General features: G+C 41.9%; 2 protein-coding genes across 2 annotated transcripts in view; both read right to left on the bottom strand.

Moving 5' to 3' along the window:
* Positions 1–844: 844 nt before the first annotated feature.
* LOC134088633 (tumor necrosis factor-like) lies at positions 845–6,085 on the bottom strand. The gene is made up of 4 exons (XM_062542691.1): positions 5,574–6,085; positions 5,297–5,321; positions 3,852–3,929; positions 845–2,671 (listed from the first exon to the last, which is right to left on the bottom strand). Exons 1-4 carry the CDS (start codon positions 5,733–5,735, stop codon positions 2,250–2,252), a joined length of 687 nt encoding a protein of 228 aa, XP_062398675.1. The 5' UTR covers positions 5,736–6,085; the 3' UTR covers positions 845–2,249.
* A 4,420-nt stretch (positions 6,086–10,505) lies between these two features.
* si:ch211-158d24.2 (multiple epidermal growth factor-like domains protein 9) overlaps positions 10,506–22,181 on the bottom strand; it is a 45,362-nt gene continuing 33,686 nt past the window's right edge. The window contains exon 6 of the mRNA XM_062543979.1: positions 10,506–11,789. Coding sequence (XP_062399963.1) covers positions 11,263–11,789 — 527 coding nt within the window. The 3' untranslated portion in view covers positions 10,506–11,262. The remainder of the gene's footprint in view (positions 11,790–22,181) is intronic.

Here is a 22,181-nt window from a genome sequence, read left to right as displayed (position 1 = left end):
GGAATGAAATTAAATCCATCAGTTTCCCACAAGAAGGTCACACTGAAGTTTCGCACAGAAAATTTAGCCTACTCCTACAGTACTCTTACTCTAATCAGACTGATCAGGACTTTATATCTGTGTTTCTGAAGTTCTACAGGTTCCAGCCCAAAGACTTGGTTGGCATGAACATCATTCTCTGTGTTGCTTAGCCTACACCAAGGGAATCACCAATCATCCCATGGACCTGACTTGTTTGTTGTCTTTCTCCACATGTTTGTGTAAAGCGTCTGTAAGGCCTGTTGTGCTAGAATTTTTCATTTGTTTGTTTATGTCTTAAGTTACTGTAGTACATCTCCTGTGTGAGTCTATGGTCCTATGTCATGTGTGTTTTATGTACAACAGTTTCCTAGTAACAGATACGCTGGCATCTTTCGCAGCTCCGTCTGGATGCTGTCGTTGAGTCTGTGGGGCGTTTTGAGGTGCACTCGGTGGCAGGGACATTTCTTAGCTGGTTGTTCAGCTTCCGATGCAAAGAAATGAAACAGCTTTAATTTGGTTTATGCGCGGAAGGTTCTTTAGCTAGTTCATTTGCGTCTGGTGGAGCCAGCGTTGTTGTAGCCCCTGCTAGTGTTTATGTTATTAGAATCTACTGTACACCTGGGTGGCCCAAATTCTTCAAAAAGCAGTGGACCATTACATTGAAATGTATTGCATTTTTGCGCAAAATCCTACATCCTACAACATCCTGATAGACTATTTTTAAGAAATAAAAAAAACATTACTCTTTGCTATCATTGTTTTTTTTTCACTGTGTTTACAGTGCTTTTATTAATATCATGAAATGATTGAACATCCATATGGCTGTTGTAAGGAGTAGAAATGTGTATCTGAAGCAATACAAATCTTTTAAGAAAAGCATATGGAGCATTGTATGTATTGGAAGAAAGTGCACAAATATGAATTAACAATCAATGTAGAACACAACATTACAAATTGACATTATTCAAAACAATTTTTTTATTTTGTTTTTACAAGAATGGAGATGTGTTTACTGTAAATGGAAACCATATTTTTAAAAACTTTTTGTGCAACACAATGTATTTCCATACATTTGAAGTTGAGTTCATATTAAGGAAAAAATCAAATAAATAGTCTTACAATATTACCACACATAAGTAATAGACAAAATTAAATCCAAATATATTTTATTGAGCAATGACAATTGGACAATAGATGAACTTCTCATTGGCCCCCCTCACTCTTGTCATCCTCATGACTATGGCTCTGCTGCTCTGACAGAAGCTCAATAGTGCAGTTGGTCAATTAGACAAACAAGAAATTTAGTATGAGGAAAGAGCCTTTTGTGCATACAGTATGGTGCATTCAATTATTATTGTCTAGCTAGCATGAACAATAATATGATAGAGTACTTAACTCCAGTTCTTACTTTACTCTTTAACATATTCCGCTGATGATTAAATATAAGCTTAAGGTACCATAAGGTTTTGCTATATTTAAGAATCTCAATATGCTATAGTAGCCAATGCACATTTTACAGGTTATTCATGTTAGTGACATACAAAGCATGTTCTCAAGCAAACTCTATAGCCATCACAAAGGAACTTGTATCGTGGCATCACACCCACAGCAACACTGAGATCAGATAAAGAATACAATCTTAGGTATCAGAGCAGAGAATGTATCTAGCTCATGCCCAGGTGTAACCCAAATACACCACACACAGTGGAATGCCATCAGTAGTGTATGAGTGCCAGCTCATGGTCCTCATAAGAAAGTTAACTCAATCTTGACTTCCCCGAGTTCAATGGGGTTACTTATCAGATTCGCACGCACGCGCACGCGCACACGCACACGCACACGCACACGCACACACACACACACACACACACACACACACACACACACCATCACTGGTAGTGTCATTTGGCAAAAAAGAAAACTTTTGGTAGATCTAACCAGGAGGATCTTTTAGCTTAGGAAAGCGTCTTTATGTCTCTGTTCCATCTCTAGTAGGAAGTTACTTCTCCAGTTAGGTGGTTAGTCCAGATAGTTTCTGTTTACACTTAACAGTATCATCAATACAGAAAGAATACCCGATCCACGAGCATCAAACCCACAGCATACATTTAGGCAACCACAGTACAGCCTCTTCTATGGACTCCAAACATATTTCAACATTTATGTTGTTGTAAATTTGCATAATGTACATTTCAACTCAATACACCCTGTACTGTACAAAATGACATTTAATTGAGGTCAAGGTACACTCCCCAGAATGTTTTTGTCCGATATTGACCATAAATATCAACCAGGTCGTAATGGCTCACTTTCACCTGGAGTCTATCGTCCTTGTGTAAAAGTATCCTGGCCATGTTGTGTGTGGTTTTAAGCCATTGGTCACCACATGTCACAGTCTCGAAGGAGTTGATAATTTGCCTCGTGTTGTACCTCTCACTCATTTGGGTTATGGAGTGTTGCAGGAACACGGGGTCCCCCTTCTTGCAATTAAATTTGTCCAGCGCACGGTAGGATATCGTCAGGTAGATGATGTAAAAGCCATTTTCAGGGATGACCAGACTCCGTTCGCTGACGTTGTACTCCATGTTGAGGTCGTCTTTGGAGATATTCTTCCAATCAAGGATTCCGTTGTTGTTTTTTGATCCGGAATCTAACAGAAGTACAAGACAGTGAGCTACACAATCAAGGGCAGCATGCTGGTTAAAAACAAACAAAAAAAAGCTTTAACACTTTACTTCAACCTAGCTCCACAAGACAAATAAGTAATCAGTAATTCAATCACGCTATTACTGACAGTCTGGTGCTTCCCGAGATTGGGATGAGCAGTTCTCTGGAGGACACAGAAATTCAATTCTCTATGGAAGATTATTGTTGTTATTATAATTTACAGGTTCCAATTATATTCCTCTAGGTACATGACTGAATTCATGCTTTCACTGTTTTTTTTTTTTCATTTTGAGTCATGAGAAGAGAAGGGGGGCCAGCCATCAGAACCTTCGTGGGGGCCAATCCTCCGGGTGTAGAATATTTTTGATCCAGAGATGTAATTCGATTGGGAGAGGTTTCAGTATGATTTCTGACTGTGAGTCTCCTGTTATTCTTTGTCTTTTCTCATACCAGCTACACTCATGTGTTGAAAGTGACCCTGTTCAAGAACAGCCATTGCAATAGAGCCTTAACTGTTTTCTTTGACCATCATAATCCTTGTCATTCCCAGTTACATGCTAACTGCATCTCAACTAACTTTATAGCTGCACTATAGCCGCAGGCAAACTGAATCGTATCTAATCTAGTATTAATAATAGCTATATTAATTGTATGCCGCATATAGGCCTATTGTATTTTGTTTATTACTGTTGCATATGTTGAAACTAAATTCCTTATGTGTATAACTCCATTGACCAAATAAACTTGATTCTGAAAATACTCAAACTAGGACACCAGAAAGGGCGTAAACCACAAACAACACAAACATCTCTCATTCACACTCTCTGTTCATCCAAAATAGGGATGGGCCAATGGATGATGTCATCATCCATCGTGATGGTTGAAAAGGCAGGAAAAGCAAGCATCATGATGCCATGGCAACATAAGCCAGACAAGCACTTACAGACCCTGCTTTAACATAGGCAAAAACATAAAAAGAATTAAATGAAACTGATGCGATGCACCCCCATTCCCGATTAGCAGTTGACTAGACCAGCGACAGCAAAAGCCGAAGGTGTTAGCACAGACCCACCCTTCCACCCAGTTGTTTCAATCTTCTGCATTCTGCACCATTACTGCCCATCTGTGAAATAAAAAAAATAAAAATAAAAAAAAGTCTTTACCTGCGACTAGGTGAGCATGAGGTTTGGACCTAGGCTTGCTTTCAATGTTTTGTGTCAGCTTCCCATGGTACTGGTCGACTGCAATGGAAGAAAAGATTTTTTATTGTAATGGTAAATTGTAATAAATGAACAGCTTAATGATGCAATGCACAGTAAGTTTACATGCTAAAAGTACCAGTCAAACTATATGTTAGGTAAAAGCAAAACTAACGGATAACTAAAGCTGTAAATAACAACAGTGAAACTAGAAAAGCACTCAGAGAGCGCAGAACTCCGCCAAGTGAAAACATAACTGCCTCCTAGATCCAGACGGTGATATGGATCACTCCCAAAATGTAATTGTTTCTTCCTTGTCATTTCATTTCAGACTTTTCTTGAAAATGTAATCGAAATCCATCCATAACTTTTTCAGTTATCTTGTGAACAGACAAACAAACAAACAAACTCAGATGAAAACATAACCTCCTTGGCCGAGGTAACTATCTATATGAAATATGTAACCTATGCCTACAGTCTTTCTACTGTATGTCCTAACATTTTAGAGACAGATATACACTTTGTATGGCAAGTTCAAAGACAGATATTGATGTAAATGTCATATAGTTATGCTGAGACGGCTCTTTCATTCATATTTCATTATAATGCCACCTAGAGGCTACAATGAAAATATGTAAAATAAAAACAAATATAGGGCACCAGGGCAGTGGACTCACTCTTTGACATACAGTAGAATAGACAAATCCCTTCATTAAAATGCTATTTTAACGTCACAAAAAACTGAAGCTTTGAAAGTAACAGTGTGCACATATTGGCATGGTAGATTTTTTGCTTGCCTAAAAGGGTGTCTATTTGTTTTGTGTGTCATTAAACTAAAACACAGTAAAGTTACTATATATCCACTCTTCCAATTCACCATCCTTGCCATTGACTTTAATTCTGAATTCTAGGTGGCACCTCATCTGATGTTGACCCTTGTGGAGCCAAATCTGCTGATGAAAGCCCAGTGCTGTCAAATATGCCACTACACTCAGTAGTCTGAAAATACTGTTCAGGGTGACATTCTGCATTTGTGGCAGCCTTCTAGTTGTCCTATTCATGAGTTTCATCAGGGCCCTTTCCACAAGTGTATTAATCAATCACCTTGATTATCAAAACAGACTGCATGGTGCTTGATTAATACACTTATGGAAAGGGTCCGGATGAAACCAATGAACAGACATGGACTTCATCATAACCAGTGTTTACCTTTCTAAAACTCCCAGCATAGGCCAAAAACATGAAGTCAACGCATGTTTATCTTCAATGATGACACCTTGCCTATACTACTATGTCTACAACTACTACTACTACTATTAGGCTACCACTGCTACCATTACAGTGGTAGGCTAGACTATAACTAGTACTAATAACAATACATATTTAATGAAATTAATAATAATAATTACCTGTTGGTTCTTTTGTAGGAGATACCTTTACAAAATACACAAGGGAATGATAAACCATTAACATCTTTGTTGAATGCAAAAGGTGATTCTATCATTTCCAACATTAGATGGTCGATTAGAAGATATTTGGCAAGGCATTAAAACCCAATTTTGGAGACACGAAGATTAAGCCAAGTTTTTCGTTGACACTATTGACCTAATGTAGTCTATCTGCAGACTACATTAGTCAGGAAGTCACTGTCAAGTGCAGAACGTCAATAAAATGTATTCTCCTTACCGTTGGCTGTATACCAAAGAGGTGAAGGACCACCATGGTGCACGCAAATGTAGAAATGACCACAGATGCAGTGAAGGAGATGCACACTGTACAATTTGCACTTCGACTCGGCGCCGGTCTGTCAAAGGCGAACTCCATATCGACTCGTCTTCCCATTGACATACTGCTCTATTTGGAAGGTGATTAGAACTCCCTGCTATTTATTCAGTTTTGACTCCTGTATGCCAACGCCCCAACGTGAGCAGCTGTGTTGTGGGTGGTATCGAATGGGCTCGACTACTTAGACGTAATCGTGTCCACGAAGTATCAATAGAACGTAATGTTACAAGGTGTTACAACGGACACTTCCGTCTTAAAGTTATCGTCCGTTCATTCAAGGAATGTCAGGGACCGCCCCAAATTCCTAAGTTCACATTAAAATTGTCTGGCGTTAAAGTCCACAAGGACTACAAATGAACTGCAACGTGACGATAAAAGTGACGACAAGCCTCCAATTGAGTAACTCGGTTAGCAAAATCTTCTCTTACCTCATCTTGAAGATCATGTTCCCGTGCGCATGAACACACCGAGTTGAATGGCCTGTGTGTGTCTCTCTGTCCCTCTTTGTGTGTGTGTGTGTGTGTGTGTGTGTGTGTGTGTGTGTGTGTGTGTGTGTGTGTGTGGGTGGGTGTGGGTGGTCGAGAGAGAGAGAGAGAGAGAGAGAGAGAGAGAGCGAATGGAGGCGTGACGGCTTGGCTCGCGCTCATGCATTCCCTCTGAGGGTGCAGTGGGCTAGGTTTTACAACTAATCGCAATATTATTGTTGCTATAAGATGCGCGAAATCTAATAGCAACAAAACACTACAAAACAAATGAAATTTATCTTCAATTAGCCATGAATGGCCCTTCATTTTGCCTTTGCCATTTTAAGTTCTGAGTGTGAAACCCTTTAATCCTACATTTAAGGTGTCAGGCAGGTGTTTCTTAGTGGTGATTAGAGGACTATTCAGTGGTGTGTTTCCTAAAACCGTAGTTGCTAGCCTGTTTATTGCGAAATTGCTTTACAACCATCAATGTTAACTTAGTTAGCTACTATGGTTTTGGGAAACACATCCCAGGACAGTAAATCAATCTCATTTTATGTTGAGGTGTTAATTCAGACGAGTATGGATGGAAGTTAATCAGCGTTAATTCAATTTATGCAAATTTGTACTTGAACATTTCTACTGTATAGAAGAGTTTGAAGGTCAAAAGTAAGGTAGGCCTAGGCTATTTATAGGGGGTGAAAGTTTTTTTTTTAGTAGGCTAGTGAAAACAGTAGGAGGAAGGAAATGACAGGCTAGACGCTGTGTGTGAAATTATAGATTTGGTTCCTCCCATTTTAATATGCCAACAGAGAGATGATGCACAAATAATGAACTGTTTAGATTCAAAGGTTAATTAATTTGCACACCTGTGTTATCACAAATGCTATTGCACAACCAAACCTATCAGGTGTTACTGTAGGCTACATCTGATATTTGTATGTTGCCACCAGGTGGTAAAGTTACATACTACAAATTCACAGCATGTGTGGGTAAAGGTGGTCTATAGGCTATATCCTTAAATAATATACCGTTTACCATATAGTCCTAAGCCTACAAACTCAGGACTTATAATTATAGAAACAACAACGACAACAATAATGATGAAAAGTTACTGAACAGAATCAACTTTTTTTATTGAATACTGAATAATATAGTACACAGATACATGGTATCAGGTTGTATATTACACACCATGTTAATCCTGGTCATACAAGTGCAGCCTTGAAAAGAAAAGAAAAATACGGTTTTGGGTCGATTGTTAGGGAATGCCAGAGCAAACACCTTACTTCCAGTCCAAAACACAAAGAATGTGCCCAGCCCCACAGCTTGCCCAAAACAATAATCTCAGTGACTACACATAACAAAAGCTTTGCATCAGTTATTTAATTGTGAAGGTCGTTGCATGTCTCTGTATGTGAGCTTGTGCATCTTGAATCAGAGTTGGACGTGAAGTGAAAGCTTAGGTCACAGACCCACTGGAGAAAACAATGTATACATCCTGTACAATACTCTGTGAACATATCTATATTTATATACATTCTCCTGTACAACTTCATGTTTTTATTTACACATTATCATTAGCGAATTGGAAAGAAGGATGAAAAAAGACAGACAAGGGAAGAAGGGAGAAAGAAAGGGAAAGGGAGGGGAGAGAGAGGATTGAACAAATAATTAGGCAATCAATCACTAAGGAAACACAAACACAACAGCAGCAGCAATGATGTTCTACACTCAACCTGTAGAACATCAGATGACAAAAAAAAGATGACGCCATTGTTTACGTACAGACACACACACATGCGCGCGCACGCACGCCCGCACGCACATACACACACACACACAAACAAACACACACACACACACACACACACACACACACACACACACACACACACACACACACACACACACACACACACACACACACACACACACACACACACACACAATGCCCTCATGTGCATAAGCACTTTAGTGATGCATAAAATAGTTTTATGTCTTGTCGGTGATATTTAAAGCTGTGTAATGTGGTTGGCCTGATTGTTTTTGTCAGCTTTCTGGACTTTATGTCCAATCCTCAATCCCCCCAAAAATGCTTATCTGGGTGTCACTTTAAGCACAGCTTTAATCATAATTACTTGATCACAACTTTAATTATAGCTTTGAAAAGACATGAATTTGAATGAAGACACTTTCTTACTCAATAAAGAGGAAAAGTAAGATAAATAAAGATGTGATGTAACAAAAAAACTCACCTTTTTTCTGTAACTCATTAACACTGATAAAACTTGCACGCACCCACACACACACAGCATGCGAGCCATGCACATGTGCACACACTTTCACACGCACACGCCTTCCACCACACCCCCTACACAGATGTGCACACATCGAAACACCTAACACACTGTCCCACTCATTTCTGTCTTAATGTCCTGTCTGAATAAAGGTTGAAACCAATTTCCAACTGATAGCTAACACTGATAACCGAAGGAGCAGGAGCCATCTTTAAGTAGAACAGACAAACAAACAAACAAACAAAATAAACAAATTAAAAAAACATGATACATGATGACCCTTCAGCCACTGATCCTTGATCCCAAATATACCAGTGCAGATCTCGATCTGGCCTGGATCCGATACCGTAATTTCCCAACTGTTAGCCGCAGCTTATACATTGATTTTGCAAAATGTCTTCTGCTATGAGCTTAATACGGGGGCAGATAATGTATTGGTATTAATATGATTTTGTTTCTTTTAACTTGAATAAAACATTGTGCTGCGGCTTATACACAATGCGGCTAATACACAGGAAATGATTGTATTCCATCTGTGATCAGAGACGTGCTTACCCGAGTTATGTGAGGTAGAGCTCCGACAAAAAGGGAGGAAAGCGGCAATGACATCACACCAATGTATGAAGGCTGAGATTGAGGAGGACCACCTATAAGGCTGTGTGAGGCTTGGAGCAATGCAATTGACTGAGAACGTATATCTGCACCAGAGTCTTGCTCCGTTATGCTGCGTGCTAGAAAAAAGATTGTTAAAAATGTGGTCATTGTACTCCAGAATCCTGTATTCTCTAGTTGTGTTTTTCTAGACCAGTGTATTCTGATTTAATAAATAGACTAGAATAAAAATAGAATACATTTCTGGTTTGTTCAGCCTCAATTTGAATAGAAATGGTATTGATGGGGTGATCAAAAGTCTGTGAAACGATGGCAAGTAATATTTAGGTTACCATCTTTACAACAAAATGAGTGAATGAAGTGTCATTTCAAATTAAGTGAATTTAAAAAGGAAAGGCCTTCTTGATCAAATGAAACTCTCTTGTGTCAAGTTAAATTTAACCACATTTCAAACAGAAAGCACCTATGAGTTTCATGATACGTGTGGACCAATATTCCAATCTCCCAACACGCAAAATCAAATCAATCAATTTAAACTGGTAGCACAGGAACTAGCAAAGGACCCTTTTCCCTTGAGATTCATATAAAAGTTTAATTACTTTAAAATTTGTGTCACAAATGTTTAAAAACCCACACTTTTACAGCTAGATGAATAAGCTTAGATTTGTTATACACATATATTTGTGATTGTAGTGATCATCCGAGCCACCTTTTCCAGATTCAAGGGCACACATTAACTGTTTTTTGTTTTTGTATTACAATCTATTCAGGAAGCAAATTAACACAAGTCTACAAACTGTTGAGTGTACTATTCATTGTAATTCACAGTAGGAGTGAGTAAGGTGTTTAAAAAACAATAAATAGGACAAGCAGTAATTGAGGACAGTAACTACCTCAGAACAGATGATCTAGCTTCAGTGTCATTCGATATGGAAGAATGGCCTCTGTACCAAGCCAAGTCAAGCGTTGCTGAATGCATCTCAGCACACAGCTAAGCTCCTGGACATAGGTCACAGTGTCCCCTGTGTTTCTAGCTGTCTGTGCAGGTCACATACAGTATGTGTGCAGTAGTATCCAGGCCCATTCTGAGCAGAAGAACCTATTCATGCCTACTGCCCACAGCCGATACTTCTTAAGGACTAGAAGGGTTTCTTTTCTTTTTTTTTGGGGGGGGGGGGGGGGGGGGGGGGGGGGCATTGGACATGGGCCAGATCCTGGCCAGAACAGTTCCTGAGCCGGTTGCTAGCTGGGTGTGTGCATATCAGGAGGTGGAGAAGCCATGCTTTGGTGTTTGGTGTCTCTATGTCTGCACTGGGAGTACCTCACCCCAATCCCACTCACAGTCCCGTCCCATATTGCAGATATGAGAACAGGATCTTGTTTTTAAAGAGCGGCCACCCCCCACTCCCACCCACCCACGCCCCCCCCCACGCATCCACCCACAACCCACGCGCACACATTTAGAAATATCTGGGAAACAAGGTCTGACCCCTGATAAATAGAAGTTTCAAAGCAGAAGCTGCTTCTTGATTTCACCAACGTTGGTGAAGCTTTTCAGTTATTCCTGGATGTTCTGATGACATAGGAAGGACCGGATGAGTCAATGATGAATCATGATTCTCGTGAGTCCCAACCTCTACATGAACTATGCTTTGTCACACAGACAGGAGTGGTTTCTTTTCCAAAAAATCCACTGCATTGTCATCAAACATCACTTGCATCAGGAGAAGGCAAATGTTTCATCAACTGAAGTAGAGAGCACTTCAGTTCAGTCTATATTTATTTTTTTGGGGAAATGTTCTGGATCCTTGACCAGCAATCTTCTTTCAATCTAAATCCTTATTTCCTACATTGACTCAGACAGGGCAGATATTACTTATGCACGTGATTACAGTGAGGAACTCACTTGAGCACCAGCATTCCCTTTACATCTTGGGCTGTGTACATGTACACTTAATGGCCAATCAGGTGCAAGCCCCTTCCCAAGTCTCTCGTCCCCAGTCCCCACACTCATGTACACGCGAAAGATGGAAGCACTTGTGAAGAACTAGCATTAGCTTTGAGCAAAAGCCTTTCTCAGCGTCAAGGCTGATTGACCATCAGTTGAGTTCTTGTCTCTTCATCGGGTTCTCATTTCTTTTTTTCTCTCTCTCTCAATGATGAGGAGGTTGAAGTGGTGGTTTCTGTACAGCCCATCTCCGGCTTGTTGCAGCCTCATGCCTTTGTGTACATGTTGGGTGTGGTGGTGGTGGTGGTGGTGAGCGCAAGCTGGCCGTTGGGCGCGACTGGACATGGGTCCTCCTCCAGGAGGCCCGCCGGGTCAGCGTTGGGGATGCTGTCATGGTAACTGCTGAAACTGATGTTGTCCTCCTTGAGCTCGATGGTCCAGAAGGGCGCGTTGAGCTTGCGGTTGCGGTACTCGCGGTACGTGTAGACGCCGGCCACGAAGCCCATGAGCAGCACCACCACGGCGATGATGACCGCCAGCACCACCACGTTGAACTGCGTCCAGGAGACCACGGTGAGCGCGGCCGCTGTGGAGTTGCGGGTCGGGGCCACCGGGCTGGGGAGCAGGGCCTGGGCCATGGTGGTGGTTCTGGTTCTGGTGGTGGTGGTGGTGGTGGAGGAGGCAGGAGGCAGGGCTGGGTCCTTGCTGGAGCTGGGCTGTGGGGGGCTGGAGGCGGCAGCAGGAATTGGGGGGTTGGGTTTGGTTGTCAACTCTGGGCCAAGAAGAACTCGAGCTGAAAAGACATGAGATAACAAAACATACACACACACACACACACACACACACACACACACACACACACACAGAGACATAAGTAATATAGTCTAGTAATAAGTACAACACTCCAAACACTTCTTGTGCAGACCATGGTCATATGTGAAAGTAGCTCAGTGTATGGGCATTTAGTCTACAAAGTGTACAATGTTGTACCATAGATAAAAAAAATAAAATAATCAAAATCATTGTTTTGCCAGGTAAGGGCCAAGAATGAAAACCCATAGGTATACAATCTAATACAATGTACAGTACAAGTGTATTTACGTATGAATGAAACATCATCTTAACATTTCAAAAAACCTTTGAGTGTGTTTTTGTCAGGGGTGACCAAAATTTTGTCCAGCACGCAGCCACACACGTTGGTGGCTCAAATATCGGGGAATTGGAATTAATTTGGCGTTGCACCCATGGTGGTTTGTGGGGCCCAAAGCCATTGATGGGGCAGCCTACTGGAGATGGCAACATTGATTACATTCTGTGACGCAAAGACATAGCTGAAAGTCCATCCCCAGGAAATTTTGGATGAAGTATACAGTATGTGATATCCTGCATTCAAGTGCATTTTTGGTTGGTATGCTAAAATATGTGCAATACCTGAACTACTCTGATTCATGTTCATCTGATCATGACTTGTAGGGCCTTCTAGACTTAAGCTGAACATTCAACCAGAAAGCTATTGTTGCGTCTCCATGACTGTCTGTGTACCACAATATCCTTCTGAAAATACAGACTCAGGTTGATTGACATTTTGAGAACAATGGTAGCTATTCAACTAATTCTTGACTGAAACGTAACCTAACACTAGCCAGCGGCAAGCGGCAGGTTTCCTATTGTTCTCTATGGTTCGGCAGCGGAACGGTGACAACGCTGGCGTAACGCTAGCGTTGAGCAAACTGTAAGTTGAACTTGGTTCAACTTTGAATCGCAACGCTCGGTTCATTAAAAATTAGTTTTGGAATGTTTAGGTATTTTAACCAATCAGATTCGTCTAAGGACGTAGCAACAAAGAGTGAACTTAGGAACAAGATAGAATGTTTATGGTCTTTATTATTATGGTCTGAGCGTTGCCTTACGCTTGCCGCTGCCTAAGAGGAGGCGGAGATCACATGCTAACCAGAAAATGACACAAGATTAGTTAGAGAGAAATATGTTTCATTATTCAAACACGTTCTAGCAAACAAAACAGTGCAACAAAAGTGCAACAAATAAAGTGCTGAAACAGATGAATTTTTAAGCAATACAATGGATTAACTAAAAATGAGGTACTAGTTTAAGTCCGATCAAACTTCATTCAAAAGCAGTCCATAATTCAAATGAAATTGTTTTCTAAAGAAGAGGTAAAAATGTTGGCTTCCAGACCTCTATAGGACAGGCCTGCCGTTTTGGTCACAGTGTATTTGCCTATTGAAGCTCGGCCTCTATGGGCTGCATAGAGCAGAACAGAAAAGTAAAAAATACTAGATAGGCCTATGTTAGCAAATTGGAACGAACAGAGTTTGCTATGTTTTGCTTGTTGTAACTTTGCTGGTGGTCACACAATCAAGACATAACCAAGGTAAAACACAACTGATGGGCGATGAGGGCAAGCAACTAGTAGCGACGTGTCGGCATAGCCTATAGGCCTACAGGTTATTATAATGAAGCATGACAGGTAGCGGGCGGGTATGGATATCAATTGTTGGAAAAAAAAAATAAAAATTGTTTTTGGATGGTGGGTGGATTATTGAAAGCTGCGGGTGCAGATGACATTAGCCTACAGCTCATCTGTGCTTCTCAGGATGTTGCAATTTGATGCCGGTGTTATACGGTAACTGGCTTCCCGTGTCAACTTGCTTCCTTGATGACGTTCCACGATTGATGACGTTTCTTCGACAGATGTGGCACCTTGATTTGTCAACTTTCTGATATAAACGGGAGACGAACGAATACAAATATGCATGACATCTTTAAATGTCAAAATTGGTTGTAGTAGGCTACGTGCACTGGATCATGAATATGCCATCGAAAAATTATTACCTAAATAAAGTCATAACTCCACGTGAGATTCGAACCAGCAACAAACTAGGCGGCAAAATTGTCAGTCTATCACTCATCTAGTGACGCCACGAACCATCTGTAGAATAACTGTGACGTGTAGGGCACTTGAATTCCTCCATTTATATTATGATTGTAGCAAGTTAACACGCCTGATCATGTTATCTTGCTACCGAGCAAGATTTCGTAGGCCTTCTAAGTTGGTTATCATGGTTAAGTTTTACCGTTTAACGTTTCAGTAACTTCTAGGCTATGGCCACCTCTACCTGTCGGTAGCAGAGACACATGAACGCCAGCAAATAAATAGGCTAAAATAAAAATATTTTGTCTAATTTTGTATCCTTTTGTCCAGCCTAGACTATCCTTTTAAGAATGCAGTTCATGAAACACGGACATTGAAATGCAATGGGCAGGAGAAGTCTAACGTCTCCATATTTTACGCAACATTTACGCACAAGGATAGTCAAAACTCAGTAAACACGTAGGCTTATAGGGTATTAACGATAACGTTGCTGACATGTAAACATGGATTTGGTAGATGTTTTACAATAGCCTACTTCATTTCTCTACTTAAAAGGATAAATGGCTTGGGTTAATGGCTTGGGCAACGGTAGCAAGATAACTCGGTAGCAAGATAACATGATCAGGCGTGTTAACTTGCTACAATCATGATATACTTTGGTATAAGTCAATTACTCTAAACGTCACAAATCACCTAAGAGTATTTGTGGCGTGAATAGATAAGCAACAGCCTGTCAATCTTGCAGCCTTGTTTATTGCTGGTTCGACTCCCACGTGGAGTTATAATTACTTTATTTAGGTATTAATTTTTCGATGGCATATTCATGATCCAGTGCACGGAGCCTACTACAACCAATTTTGACATTTAAAGATGTCATGCATATTTGTATTCGTTCGTCTCCCGTTTATATCAGAAAGTTGACAAATCAAGGTGCCACATCTGTCGAAGAAACGTCATCAATCGTGGAACGTCATCAAGGAAGCAAGTTGACACGGGAAGCCAGTTACCGTATAACACCGGAACCACAAAGATGAATTGAATTGGAAACATGTCTGACAAAAAGCAGGTCGGACATTGCTCGGAATTTGCTTTACGTGAGAAAATGGATGTGTAGCGTGAGTGCGTGTGAAAATAGGCAAAATCGTGTCACACAGCGAAAGAGTTATCAGCTGGCACTTTATACACAAAATTACTATACAATTAGATATTCTCTCATTAATTTCATGTTCCTACAATGGCCTACCATTTTTGTCCTTTGAACATTACCATAACATGCAATTAGACCTTGTTTTATCCTACTATTTTCATGTGCATTTGTTACAGAGACCTTAAATATTATAAATATCTAAGGGTTCAGATGCAAAAGCCTCTAAATCCGTCTGACCACTTTTCTTTTAAATGAGCATTTTGTATCAGACTCCTATAGGGTTTCGCCTACAAATCAATATTTCAGACAAGGAAGAGAATGATATTTAGTGAGCTTTGAAGCTAATTTATTGAATTAACTTACACTATATGTGAAGAGCATTCACTCACCATCATTATCTCATTTTTGACAAAAGTGGATTTAGAGGCTTTTGCATCTGAACCCTAAGTATTTGCAGACAAAATAATGATGGCATGTGGATACAAAAAAAAATGAGTTTGCAAGACCCTCAATGTCACCAGTTTTGCCCTTTTTTCCCCATACCTAGGGCCATAAAACGAACAGGCATTAAATGTATAGTCTGGAGTAGGACCATTCTCAGAGCTGAAGCCTCTTTAAAACGAATGACTTGAGTGCTTGAGTGCAAGTCTAACTCTTCCAAAATCGATGACAAAGCCGATTCAAACAAGCGCACTTCGTTATCCTCATCCAGCTTCGTTGTTCTCTATGGTTGTTCTGCTATCTCGCTGTAGCGCAGCTCTGTCGTCACCGTGCTAAGGCGGGCTCAAGGACTCGGTGCATAGATACATCATTCTGATTGGACCGACTGACTTGGTGCCGGACGCAAGATTGGCCTTAACGGTGTGACACTAGACCATCCCGCTAGGCAAAATATATATTTTTAAGGGTGCGTCTAGACTTCTAGGCTAACCGATAACATGTTTGTCTTCCACTCTACAAAATTTGGGCAGACTAGTGATACAGACTCAAGGATCAAGAAATCTTAGGCAGTGCAGCAACCATTTATTACTGGATTTTGTCTGATTTGACACACAATAGCCCCTTTCACATTCAGAAACGATACATTAGCATTTAAGAAATAGCAGGTTCAGGGGATTTCGCAATGTGAAAGACGTGTTTTGGTCCCGGGGTTGTCTGAATGACTGGCACAGGAAGAACAAGGAAGTGAAAAGTGTTTATTGAGGTGAGTCACAACTCACACTGCTTGTCTCAATACTACAAAATGTTGTTGTATGTTGTTGCTGTGGTTTCAGGACTTGTCTCACAGCACACCTTTGGGTGTGTTTCTCCTTGGAAAAATATAAATAATGCCAATATTGTCGTAGTTTGGCATAACGGCCTGAGGGGGATCATTATAGGGCTCCTGACAGATTCCTTAATGGTTCACCAATTCATGAACTTTTCAAATTCCTTTACGTATGTGAGCAATGATTGCTCAATGAGAAATGAGATAAGGCAGCAATGCATTTGGAAATAAAAGTCTAGACAGCGGGGCTGTGTTTTTTAAATGGCCCCTCAGGCCATTATGCCTAACTACAACAATATTGGCATTATCTATATTTTTCAAATGTGAGACCTGAAACCACAGCGACAACATACAACAACATTTTGTAGTATTGAGAGATTTTTATTTATTCATAATCATTATGGTCCAGGTAAATTGGTCAAAAAAGATTATTAGGCTTTTATAATGAGTACATGTCATACATTAAGGACCTCCTTTTTTAGCCATATTAATATGGATGCTCATGAACCTGCAGGATCTAGAGCAATGACAGTGAGCATTTTTCAACGACCACCTAATGATCAATAATTTCCTCATTACCATTTGTATTCCATGCCACTGGAACAATTTCCAGTATTCTTTGATGGTGTGGCTACATCTACATTAATTCATTTAGCAAACGATTTCCTCCAAAGTAACGTAAGTCATTGATATGTTGTATTATATTGGTATTATCGTTATAATCATTGTACTCTGCCCAATGACAGTAAAACTGAATCTAATCTAATCTAATTCATCTATATCACATTCTCCCCGGAGCAATTTGGTGCCTTGCTCAAGGGTACAACAGTGTTAACCAGAAATTGAACCCTAAACTTTTCAAGCCACCACATGCTATCCGAACTGCATGCTATCCCAACTGCGTAGGTATATTCTGAACACACACACACACACACACACACACACACACACACACACACACACACACACAGTTACACACAACAAGGATAGAGTTCACATACCCGCTATTGGTCCTAAAAACTTTACATTTGTTACTACCTAGTACGTCATTTTTCTGAGCCCAAGCAATTTGTCCTTTTCCAATGACTTTGATACTTATTTGACCTGTGTCCAGCACCACTGTTGGGCGTGTGTGTTCCATTATGTTGTATAATGACTTACTAGCCGGGGGCACTGAACCTTCTCCCTAATGGTAATAGCTCAAAGTGTTGGTGGAGGGGGTGGGAGACATCCTGAATGATTAAGATTTTCTTTCCACTGCTTGTCTATATTTGGGCAGCCGTGGCCTACTGGTTAGGGCATCGGGCTTGTAACCTGAGGGTTGCCAGTTCGATCCCCGACCAGTCCACGGCTGAAGTGCCCTTGAGCAAGGCACCTAACCCCTCACTGCTCCCCGAGCGCCGCTGGTGTTCACTAATTGGGTTAAATGCAGAGAACTGAATTTCCCTCACGGGATCAAAAAAGTATATATTCTATTCTATAAAGATCAGATGGCGGTTTTTGTGGAATTCCTATGATCTTAAAGGCGTGTCTGGCTATCCTAGTCAGCTTTCTCTTGCATTTAGGAAGCTGTACCAAGATGTGATGTTGAAAGCAATGACAGACTCTATGAGTGACTGGTATACTATATGGATAGAATGTCCTGTCTCACTTCAAATCCTTTAAGCCACATGCGCTGTTGGGCCTTTCTGTACCTGTACGTTTTGTCAACAAGCATGGTAAAAGTTAAGACAGTGGTCAATCAAAGTACCAAAGTACTTGAAATGTTCAACCTGTTCCGCTACTTTCCCTTCCAGTCTCAGAGGTGTGGAGAGTGGATGAGGAATATCAAGCAATCAAACAAGCAAACAGTCACTATAGCAACACAGTTCCTTGGTCTTGATGATGTTAAGTTCCAGTGAGCTTTTCTTGAACCAAAGTGTCATCGTGTTGACATACTGCTTATAAGTGGACAGGAAGTCGGCCCTGAGGCACCTCGGTGTTTAAAATAGTGTTGGTGGACTTCAACCCATTTACCCTCACATGCTATGGTCTGTCCTTTAAAAACTCCTTAATCCAGTTTCAGAGTTGGGTTCAGTGTTGCCAGAATGGGAGGGTGCCCGCCCAATTGGGCATCTTTTTACATCGTTCGGCGGGGAAATAAGCTGTAGGCGGGCAAATAACATTTTGAGTTCAATGGTTCTCTATGAGAAAAACGTCATTAGGCGTTTTTTTGGTGAAGACGGTGGGGTGATTGGGCGGAAATCAGTCAACCCAATCTGGCAACACTGGTTGGGTTAACTTGTAGCTGTTGGAGTCAGTGCAGAAGAGTGTTGATGTTCACTGTATTGAATGCAAATCAGATCCTGAAACAGGAGTTGGGAGAGTCAAGGTGGTGGCAGTGGCTCAGGAGGTAGAGGAGTCGTCCAGGACCAGAAGGATGTTGTCCTGACCCTGTCAAAGTGTCCTTGAGCAAGACACCTACCCCCAGCGCTCCCGATGAGCAGGTTGGTGCCTTGCATGGCAGCCTGCACCATCGGTGTGTGAATGGGTGAATGTGAGGCATGATAATGTAAAGCACTTGGGAGTCCATTTACCATCTCTCCATGCTTTGGCAGAAGATGGAGGCAATCGTCACAGGTGAAGTCTGAAATCATTCATCACTTTGACATCGGGTTGTTTGGGTACAGGTATGATGGTAGTTTCCTTCCATGCCTTGGGTACAAAGCTATCAAGGAACAGCTAGAAAAGTTGTGTCATCACAGCAGCTAGCTTGGGTGCACACGCCTTAAGACGCCTCCCTTCAGCCCATCCGGGCCAGGTTAACTTGGATTCGAGTTTATATTTGTCACATACCGAATTATACAGGTATAACCAGTAATGAAATGCGCACAGTAGGTACCTGTCCAGTTATGTGACAGTTAGAGACCCAATTTACAATAACCCACATAGACAATAGAGCTCGGCAGTCCCGCCCAGCTCCCGTTACGGATGGAAGATTCCAATACAATTTCTCCCTTGACAACTGGAGAATAAGCCATAACATCGTAACCGTCCATGGTAGACTAAAAACCAGCTACGGTGTGACTAAGCGATTGTACCTGCTCATATAGATGCCAAAAGTTAATGGGGCATCAATCTTGTTTTGAGAAAAAAAATAAAAAAATAACGAGAGAGTACTACACTTCTCAACATCCTAACCTTTAAAACTGGTGAAAGCAGAGCCTTTGATTGGTAGAGATCGCCGTTGCCATGGTAATCCCAAAGAAAACCGTTCTACTTTTCCCGCGCCTGTCGTCTCGCTGGAACTTCAAAACTTAAAATGGCTGCAGGGCTGTCAGAACCGATGTGTGGCCATCCGAAAAAGAACGTTTTTCTCATCTTGAAGGTTGAATTTACTCAATGGAAACGGTAGAAAGTAATCATCTTCTTTTCTCGGATGAATATGGAGCCATGTTAAACTATCGTGAGGCTGCAAATGTTCGAAATGTGTGTACGTTTGCAAAGCATCACGGGATAGTAGTCTTTAGAACGTAATTTAAAATACGATCTATGTTGTCACGGCATAGCTGGTTAGCCTAAGGCATTGTCTAAAACTCTTTACATACAGATTTTTCCAGACGTCAATGGGAGAAATGAATGAGAAATTTACATCCCGAACGTAAGCTCTCTCGGAGGAGGGGGCGGTACTGTCGAGCTCTATAGTCACATAAAACCACATACATTCATAATTAATTCCCACACATACTGTAGTAAAAGGGCAAGCGACCTGTGAAACACTTGTTGTGGCAGTGTGTTCCACAAAGTGCAAGGGTTGGCACTGGGCAGCAGGGAAAACAGTCTGTGGCTAGGGCTGGGGTCCTGGCTCTTAATCTGTAGCGCTTGACATAGATGTCCTACAGATTGGGAAGGTGGTCCTTATGGCCCACTCAGCTGAGAGGGCCCGCTCGGTGGTGTTCCCCATCCGAGTATACAAATGGTGGTGTGGTGTTCCCCATCCGAGTATACTCTTTTGATCCTGTGAGGGAAATACGATTTCTGCATTTATCCCAATTGGAGTGAAAGTGAAACACACACTAACCCGGAGCAGTGAACTGCCTGCTCAACAACGGCGCTCGTGGGAGCAGTGAGGGGTTACAGTAGGTGCCTTGCTCAAGGGCACTCCAGCCGTGGATATGGGCGTGGGAAAGTTGTGCTCAAACACTCCCCCGACACACATTTTCCCTTATTTTTGTCGGGGGGTCGAACCGACAGCCCTTCGGTTACCAGCTCAAAGCCCTAACCAGTAAGCCATGGCTGCCCAAAGTGATGATGCTCCCACTCAGGATTCTCTCTACAGTATAGTCCCTTTCCCACCAGAGCGAGACATCCGGATGTCAAACGGATATCAAACGGGTGGCTGTATGTGGGAACGCAAAACTCGGGTATTTTCTTACCCGGAACTCACCCTACTAGCCCCCTAGTACTACTTCTAGATGTTACCCGGGTGCGCTTAGGTGGGAACGCAGCCGGCACAGTTCTGGGTAGAGATGGGGGGCGTACCGATGACGTACAGAAATGCGCCCTTGCAGCCTGCTTGCAGCGCGAGGCAGAAAGTACAAATTGCCATGGTAACGATAAACATTGCCCTACGAGTATGAACACAGACGAGAACACCGGAGTACAGAAAGCAGTGACATTTTGTTGTGTACGTACAATAAAAATTTAAACTGCAATCACGTTGTTGTGTTTGTTGCAGGACAGGCAGGATTATCCTTGCAAACGTGAATAGCTTGAAGTGTTGTCGATTAGCTTGCAACTAGCTGTTTATTACAGTGGTTAGCAATTAACAGCTAATAGTTAACGTCGCTGTTATTTGCTAGCATTGTTGGAGTTGGGAAGGAGCCTCAGACCTCTGTGTGCTGTTCATATTGTCCAGGTGTGTCATTATTTTCTATTAATTTGTTATGTTGGATGTTTATACCAGAGAGGGCTGAAGTAGAGCTTTGTTTATAGCCTAGTGGTCCTGGCGTTAGCTATTTTTCCCTCTATGCTAGCTCCCGCTGACTAGCGAGCTAACTACTTCTGTTGTTTCATGATGTTTTGGATCTGATGTAAGTTCGCACCATCCAGGCAACACAGCACAACAACGCATTTATTTAGCGTCATCTCCCTCCCCCTGCACAAGCTGACATTGCCCCACCCCTCGCGGCTCCTACTCGGGTCTAGTGTGAACACAATTACCCGTATATCACTCGGACATAAAGCGCATGTGGGAAACGTCCGTGTCGTGCCTCCACCCGGGTAAATATGTCTGGGTAACTTCTAGAAGTTATGTGGGAAAGGGACTTATGAGTATAACAGTTCCCGTGGGGGGTGGGTGGGGAACTTGAAGTCCCTCAGCTGTCTGAGATGGTAAAGATGCTGGTTGGCCTTTTTTACCAGGGTGTTGATATGGTTGGACCATGACAGGTCCTGGGAGATGTGGACGGCGAGGTATTCGTCGAGCTCTCCACCCTCTCCATCGGGGCCCCATCTACACATAAGGGGAGAAAGCTCCTCTGCGGCATCCTGGAGAAATCCACTATGAGCTTGTTGGTCTTGGAAGCGTTCAGCTCCAGGCTATTCTCTCCACACCAATTCGCCAGGTTCACGAGCTCGTGACGACACGTGGTAGCCCACACACACCACCTGTGGTCTGCCTGTCGGACAGAAAATTGAGGCTCCACTGGCATTGGGAAGGGCACAAGCAGAGGTCGAGCAATTTGGAGGTCAGCTTTGAGGGGACTGTGTTAAATGCTGAAAAAGAGTACAGGACCCGACCCACTATGGTGTGGTTAAATGCTGAAAAAAGTACCCACTGGTGTAGTTGAATGCTGAAAAAGAGTACATGGACCCTTTCATGATACATCACAGTTAA

This window comes from Sardina pilchardus, chromosome 8 (assembly GCF_963854185.1).
Source record: "Sardina pilchardus chromosome 8, fSarPil1.1, whole genome shotgun sequence".
NCBI classification, from domain to species: domain Eukaryota; kingdom Metazoa; phylum Chordata; class Actinopteri; order Clupeiformes; family Clupeidae; genus Sardina; species Sardina pilchardus.
This window is presented reverse-complemented; position numbering and strand designations above follow the sequence as displayed.

Excerpts from the sequence above, each read along its gene's own strand:
- LOC134088633 (XM_062542691.1), bottom strand. The coding sequence starts at position 5,735 with ATGTCAATGGGAAGACGAGTCGATATGGAGTTCGCCTTTGACAGACCG. Across the intron at positions 3,930-5,296 it reads TCCTACAAAAGAACCAACAG|TCGACCAGTACCATGGGAAG; the intron begins GTAATTATTATT and ends CTTCCATTGCAG. Across the intron at positions 2,672-3,851 it reads TCATGCTCACCTAGTCGCAG|ATTCCGGATCAAAAAACAAC; the intron begins GTAAAGACTTTT and ends TACTTCTGTTAG.